The following is a 7,569-nucleotide window of genomic DNA, read 5'->3' on the forward strand; positions in this document are numbered from 1 at the left end:
CGTAAGCGCCGACCGGTTTAAGGTACCTTTTCCCATGAAAAGTCACATATTATCTCTTAAGTTAATTTACCTATCCTCACTCACCGCATTTTACGCATCTTTAATATTATGTTTTATATTACAGATCAGCTGTATGTGGTGTGTGCACGTAAACGAAGATGAGTCGAAAGGATTAATACGTAGTTTTAAATACACTCAAAATGTGTACGTATATTTATACTCTATGCTATCTGTTCAGTGTTATTATAGTTGTAACTTAAGTTAATCAAAGTATTGATTAAAATATTTACGATATTCTCTCTTGTTTCTTTAACTAATCTTTAAGACTTAAGTACGTCCCCTTTATTTTTTGTAGTGGGTAAAGCTTAGAATTAGCCTTGGCTAAGATTTATGCCTATTTTATTTAGTGTTGTTGTGTATGTGTGTTTCGAATAAAAGCATCATTGATTCAAATAATAGTTAGAGTACATACAGCGCCTTACACCTTAGAACTGTCTCCTAGGAGTACCTAGCAATATTAGCTGTCTGTTTATAGAAAAGTACAGTCAGCAATAAAACCTTGTATCAAAAATTTAATTTTTGGCAAAAAACTTACTAATTTAGGTTCCTTTACTTCCTTTTAACCCGGGTGTTAATACTTAGGGCCCCCCCACATCTGGCGTCTTTCGAGCGTCGGCGTCTGTCGGCGTCGGTCCAGCGCTATGGAAAATGACGTCGCTGCGCAGTTGCGTCGACGCTGCGTCGACGTTGCGTCGACGTCGGCCATAGAATTGTAGACGCCGACACTCGAAAGACGCCAGATGTGGGGGGGCCCTTAATACCTACATTTGATCCTCTTCTAAAAATAATACAGATGCTTGACTGCCAACTGCACTTCATCTCGCATCATATCTATCTCAATCAAGATCTATCTTGATCATCTATACCTAGATAAGCCACATGACACAAGTCTGAATGCGATACCAGATCTGCACTTCATTCGAAATGTCAATGCTATCATTTATATAAGCTGCACAGTTGCAGGTATTAGTCTTATCTAGGTATAGATTTGATTTGACATATTGCAATTTGATCCAGATCAAAAGTCTTTGAGTTTTATCCATATTATCTATACTGCAGTCATCTTTTATCAAATGGATAACATGAAATAAGTAGTTTGTTTTTCACGTATTTAAAGGGGCCCACTGATTAGCAGTCCGCCGCGCCGGACGATATCGGCCTGTCAGTTAGAACAAAATATTGACAGTTCCGAAAACTGGCAGGCCGATACCGTACGCACCATAAAAACGAACTATAATCACAGGGTATTTTCCTACTAGTCAAATCAGTAACTTTTAAATAGGTAGTACAGTATACCCTATTTTAAGTCGAAAATTCTCTCGTCGACTCTTACTAATTCTCTATGACTTAAAAAACCTGAGTGACCTATTATTAATTCTCTATCAATGTCCCTCATCGATCTTCATAGTAAACTCTTCAGGGCGGTAGTCGGCGGCGACGGCAGTACGCGTGCGTAACACCTCTTTGTAGAAGAACGCGGACAGCCGGGGAGTGCGCGTCCGCTCGGGCGAGGAGAAGTCTACGGCGTACAGGCCGAAACGCTCGCTGTGGACACAAATATTGTGTTACATAGGAATACAGATGTAGTGCATAATTGTTTTCCTTCGTATTTCCTCGGAAAAGTTCGTAATTGTCATGCTAGTTCAGTCAATGTCAGTGCTTTACGTACCGACACTGAAATAGCAAGACACGTTCGTTTAAGTTTCCGTGAAAATATGATGGAAAATAATTATGCACTACATCTGTATTCGTGTGTATTCTCTGTGGAATATGGGAACTCGTAAGATACCAATTGTTAAAGTGTTTGGTGTCGCTTTCCACGTCTACAATTTCTACAAGATTGTTTTCTGCTACCGAGATTTAAAATAATAATTTTGTTGTATCCTGGTCACGGCACCAATTAGAAATAGTGTATAGATTATAGAATCTAACGAACTAGACTTGGCAACGAGTATAATGGCATTTCATTTCATACTTTAGTGCTGCCAACTTTACTGCTGTCGTAGTCTAGTTAGCTTTTACGGTATCTAATAGCTTTTGTATCTTTCGAAGTAAAATGGGCTCTGAAACAGTATTTGAGGCTTCAGCCAAGATAAGCGTATCACTAAGATCAGAGAGAGAGAAAGAATGTATCACTGCTGAGCAAAGGCCTCCTTCTTTTCCGCTATTTGGTCCTATCCGATGCACACTCCCGCCACTCTTATATTATCTCCGTTTTGGTCATATTCGTTGAAAGATAAATTAATGAAATTGGCAAAACCTTACGTATATACACACCGCTATTATGTACAAAATGTGTCAAAGTCGTCCCGCCATCTCCGTTTAGAGAAAAATAAATTTATGAAATTGGATAAAAACTCACGTATATCCCTTCATCCACTCAAAATTATCCAGCAAACTCCAAGCCATGTAACCCTTCAGCTTGACCCCCTCATCTATAGCAGCCAGCATCTGTTCCATGATGGTAGCGTAATACGTGACCCGGTCCTCGTCTATGAGACTAGCGTCGGGAGCGCCCGACCAGCCGCTCTCGGTGACGTAGATGTCCGGGTCATTGTAGCGCTGGCGTAGGAGGGTCAGGCAGTTGTAAAGACTGTCGGGGACTAGCTGTAAGGGTATTCAGACTTTAGATATGGCAGAATGTTAAGAAAGAAATCTTTGTAAGGTTATGTAGGTATTTACTTGATATTATAGTAAACTAGTGATTCGCCCCGCACCGATAGCAAGACATTAAGGCCGACAACAAGGCGGCAGTCGGTTATAACGGCGAATAATAGGAACTCCTCTTTTGTTCACTTTTGTTTGAAAATCTGTGTATATCTAGAGATGACTCCTTCACTTTATAAGACTAGTTTATGATTTAAAGCCAGGCTCTCCAAACCCCGGCCCGCGAATCGTTCCAATCCGGCCCGCGGGAGCCAAGCTCCAGGGATTCAGCCCTAACAGCAGCAACGAGATACACCCCTACACCCCCTCCCCCATAACTTTTGTGTTAATTAGTTTAAAATTAAAACCTCTGATCAGTTTTTAGAGACGTCAAAGACGTACCCAAAAATGTATTTTTCGTAGTTAGATACTTATATATATATATATATATATATATAAGATCTTTCACAGAAATCGAGATAGGTACGAAAAAAGTTTTTTTTTTTAAAGTTTAAAAAAATCGTATAATAATAATAAGTAGGTATTCATTTCTTACAAAATCGGGTACACAAAAATGAAGATAAAAGATTCAAGAAGTGATAGCCGTTTGTCTTATAATTTTATCTGTAGTGCAAAAGTAGGAGATAAGATTTCTAAACTTGTCAAAAATCGATAAAAACCTCGGGTGGCCTTAAGATGGTAATCTCACATACTTACATAATTCCAAGCCGCTTGGCCCTTCAACCATGACTCATTAACAGTCCATCCAACATCTATATCATCATATATCGATGGCACCGCATACGGTTCCTTATACCTCGTCGCTGAAACGATGTTCCCTGAATAATGGTTCAGTCCTAAGAAATCATAAGTGCCTTGGACGTAAACCCTTTCTTCTTCTGTGAAGGACAACATTCGGGAACGAGGGTAACCTTGCTCAGCACTTTTCTTGGCGACTATGTCTGATAATTCTTTGGGGAAACCGCCTTCAGGTGAGTAGATAGGATCGGTGTAAAGCGCCCACTGTAAATAAGGAAAATCCTTTTATATGATAAAGAAATAATGTTGATTTATATAGGTTATACCATGACTTATAAAATTTTAATTTTATTTTGAACTCTTGGCTTCTCAAGGGTCAATATCTGATTTTTTTAAAGACGCAGAGGACAGCCTAGGGTCACATACTTATCTTAGCCAAATAAAAGAGAGAATTTCTGTCGTGTCGTACGAGGGAGTTAAAAGACTGGCCCAGCAAAGCGAAGTGCCGATAACGATTACTCCACCGACAAGAGCATATTAAATATTTATGATGGGAAATTTCCAAAAAGTTATAAGGAAGATTCCATTTAAGTATGTACAAAAATATGAGAAATTTTGCGATGAAGAAAATTTCTTTCCATTAGAACATCAGTAACAAAATGCATCTAAAACAAAAAGTAATCTCTTGTGAATCTGAACAATATTCTTACAGTAGCTTGGTTCATCAAATCCACCGCACGTGCGTCTTCTTCCGAGTCCGTATCAGGCATATACCATTGCAAATTAATCGTAAACCCGCATTGCCCCCCTTGGGTCGGCTTGAAATCATTATTATAGGCATGGTACGCCCTCGCATGACCCATCACTAAATGCTTAGCACACAGGTATTCTCCTATACCAGTAGCATTCACTTGAGGCATTTTAGTCACAGACCCATATCCTTGATAGCAGATTTCCTTCGGCTCGTTAAAAGTGATCCACAACTTGACTCTGTCACCGAAAAGGCTGTATGCAACTCTTGCGTAGTCTTCAAACCATTCTTCGAATAAAGGGTTCGTAAAACCACCTAACTCTTGGAGTTTTTGTGGTAAGTCCCAATGGTATAGGGTTACTATAGGTTGTATGTTGTATTTCAGCATTTCGTCGATATAGTTGTTATAAAAGTCGACGCCAGCTTGGTTGATGTGGTTGGGGAAGCCAGAAGGGAGGATTCTGGGCCAGGACAGTGAGAAACGGTAGCAGTCCAGACCGAGTTCCCGCATCATTTCGACATCTCTCTTGTAGTTGTGGTAGGAGTCAGCGGCCACGTCGCCGTTGCTCTGATCGACAATGATGGTCGGGTCGCGGTGGGTGTTGTAGTCCCAAATATTTTCGCCTTTGCCTGAAAGGGAAGTAACCGGGTTGTATACTTCTGCGAGAGTTGTACCCTTATAATAAAATAATCAGAGACTTGAATCTACATAATACTAAAATTTCATGAGATTTGACTCAAATCACTTTTTCTTTTTTCCTATGTTGTTTGCCGCGGGGTACTTTTCATACCCCGGCGCTTATACACGGTGGCTAAAAATAAGTGCATTCCCGTTGCCAGGGAGTATTTTGGATTATACTGAGCAACTTTTACTACGGAACCAACCCCGAAATCGCGAAAAAAACATTTACCTACCCTCCCATAGAAAATGTACCAGCCAACATGAATGAAACAGCCAATTTTTTTTCGACCAGGCCAAAGAGAAAATTAATGTACTGACGTATCAGGAGCTTACTCGTTAGTGGCAGAGAAAAGAACGGAATGGCGATTACTCCACCGACAAGAGCTAGGCTCTTAAGAACAATGATGATGATGAGTTCTGGGGGTGTATTCGAGAAGGCACATTTGACGTATCCGCGGGATATCCAGTTGATGCGGATAAATCATGACTTGTGGAATCGCGTACAATCACCACCTGTCAGTGAACTCTATCCACACTAGAGGTGGGGGTGTTGTACTGAAATAGTTTTTGGGACAGGTTTTTCTTAATGGACGACGTTTTGTTTGTCGAGTATTTAAAAGCACGGACTCTATTTTTCGAAATATAACAAATATGAAGTTGCCAACACCTCGTACCTCCATTCTTATTTTTACTTTAAGTAAAATATTTTTTTGTTAACAGACAGTCGTCTGGGTGTCTGTTGGATCAAAAAATAATGGAAATAATTTTTACATTGTTAATATGTCATTTGATTAATGGCCTTGACTCAAAACGTCACGATACGTCAGATCCCTACTAATGAAAAGTCGATATTTGCATAAATAACCCTTATTTGTAAGTCGCTTAAGTACGGTAAACACGTAAATTGCCTATTTGGGGTGGTACACGTAAAACTGGTATTTTCATAGAAACGTACTTTTGGTACGCATTTTGCCAACGTGTCCCAGCTCTAGTTAGGATCACAATGTATCGCAAGTTGTTACATTTGACAACTTGTGATCGTAACTGTCAATGAAACTAGACTTTTTTGTCGATGGGTATGGCTGCCATATTTGGATTTATGACATTCAAAAGGGGATCCTACGGCATAGAGTAAACTGCATGCTCATTTTTCTACAATACTTTGATTCTTCTACTGGACGCAAGATGGAGTTAGCAGTCAAATTTCGATCTTGGCGTTTTAAAAATAAACCGCAAGAACATGACATGCAGTTGCGTGGGTGTAGATCTATCATGAAACGAACATGTGACAATTGTCTATGATTAAAAACATAATTGACAAATAACATAAAGCAAATTTACATATACTTACTTCAAAATGGCAAAAAGAAAACAGATTTATTATAAACATACTTACAAATCATATAGGTAAAAAGGCCCGGCTATTAACTTGTTGTAATGTAACTATCTTAACCAATTACTTTTCTGTGAAGTAAAATATCATGAGGAAGATGGAGTAGCCACAATAAGGTACTATATATTTTTCCCCTCTGGGTTAGATGGCAGGGAGAGATAGTGAAGAATGCGGCAAAATAAGAACTTATTGTGATGTTAGACTACTTTTCTTTTATAAAATTTTAAGTTGTCACAACAGCAAGCTAAAAGCCCTAAGCCATGAGCCAGGGTATGTTAGGTGCATGATTAGGGGCTAATGGGCTCTGGAAAACCGGTCAGTTCCTTTGATTAATAAATTCGGGTAAAATTCGTAAGAACTAGTGCCTGTGCCATTCTCTATACATTGGACGCTATGCCTAATTAGTTGTTATTAATGTTGAATTTTCAATGGCATATAAGACACCGGTCGTATACCGACTTAGAAATTTGGATTTTATCAGTTTGAATGAATAGCAAACTGGAGAGTTTTAGATTAATTTAAAACTTATTATTTTAGGTATTTTTTGAGGAAAGGTCTTTCACAGACATTGACAGAAAATCGGGAAAACCCGGCCAGATGCGTCAGACCACGCAAAATGGAGGATTCCATGCCTACTTCTTCTACCATGTATAGGTATCCATAAAGCGCTGGTGGCCTAGCGGTGAGAGCGTGCGACTTGCAATCTGGAGGTCGCGGGTTCAAACCCCGGCTCGTACCAATGAGTTTTTCGGAAGTTATGTACGAAATATCATTTGATATTTACCAGTCGCTTTTCGGTGAAGGAAAACATCGTGAGGAAACCGGACTAATCCCAATAAGGCCTAGTTTACCCTCTGGGTTGGAAGGTCAGATGGCAGTCGCTTTCGTAAAAACTAATGCCTACGTCAAATCACGGGATTAGTTGTCAAGCGGACCCCAGGCTCTCATGAGCCGTGGCGAAATGCCGGGATAACGCGAGGAAGAAGAAGTATAGGTATCCATTATTATGTCATTAAAATACCGTTTCTTCGCAGCACTACACTTCAGTCCTTTTATTAGAAAAGTAATATGTTTAGGTACCTATATGTAAGTAATTTTGTTCTGTGTAACTTATTTTGTGTTACGAGACTTACGAGTTACTTTAACCTACTCGTATTTTGCCACCTTAGTAGCCTCGAATTGGTTGTTATTTGTGGCTTTCCGTAAAATATTAAGGGTACGTCTTTATGCTTCAAATGCAATAAGGACATTTCATCTGAAATTCGAATAGAAATTGGA

The 7,569-nt window shown here is 39.4% G+C and overlaps 1 protein-coding gene across 1 annotated transcript; it reads right to left on the reverse strand.

The window, feature by feature from the left end:
- Positions 1–2,418: 2,418 nt before the first annotated feature.
- Positions 2,419–5,866, reverse strand: LOC134675360 (myrosinase 1-like). Its single transcript, XM_063533571.1, has 4 exons — positions 5,854–5,866; positions 4,176–4,876; positions 3,424–3,729; positions 2,419–2,667 (listed from the first exon to the last, which is right to left on the reverse strand). Exons 1-4 carry the CDS (start codon positions 5,864–5,866, stop codon positions 2,419–2,421), a joined length of 1,269 nt encoding a protein of 422 aa, XP_063389641.1.
- Positions 5,867–7,569: the final 1,703 nt, after the last annotated feature.

Source organism: Cydia fagiglandana, chromosome 21 (genome assembly GCF_963556715.1).
Source record: "Cydia fagiglandana chromosome 21, ilCydFagi1.1, whole genome shotgun sequence".
NCBI lineage: Eukaryota > Metazoa > Arthropoda > Insecta > Lepidoptera > Tortricidae > Cydia > Cydia fagiglandana.

What these genes read in the sequence shown, in the direction of transcription:
- LOC134675360 (XM_063533571.1), bottom strand. An exon ending in ATTTGATGAACCAAGCTACT is followed by an intron (nt 3,730 to 4,175) that starts GTAAGAATATTG and finishes CCTTATTTACAG; the next exon opens with TGGGCGCTTTACACCGATCC. An exon ending in GCCAAGCGGCTTGGAATTAT is followed by an intron (nt 2,668 to 3,423) that starts GTAAGTATGTGA and finishes ATACCCTTACAG; the next exon opens with CTAGTCCCCGACAGTCTTTA.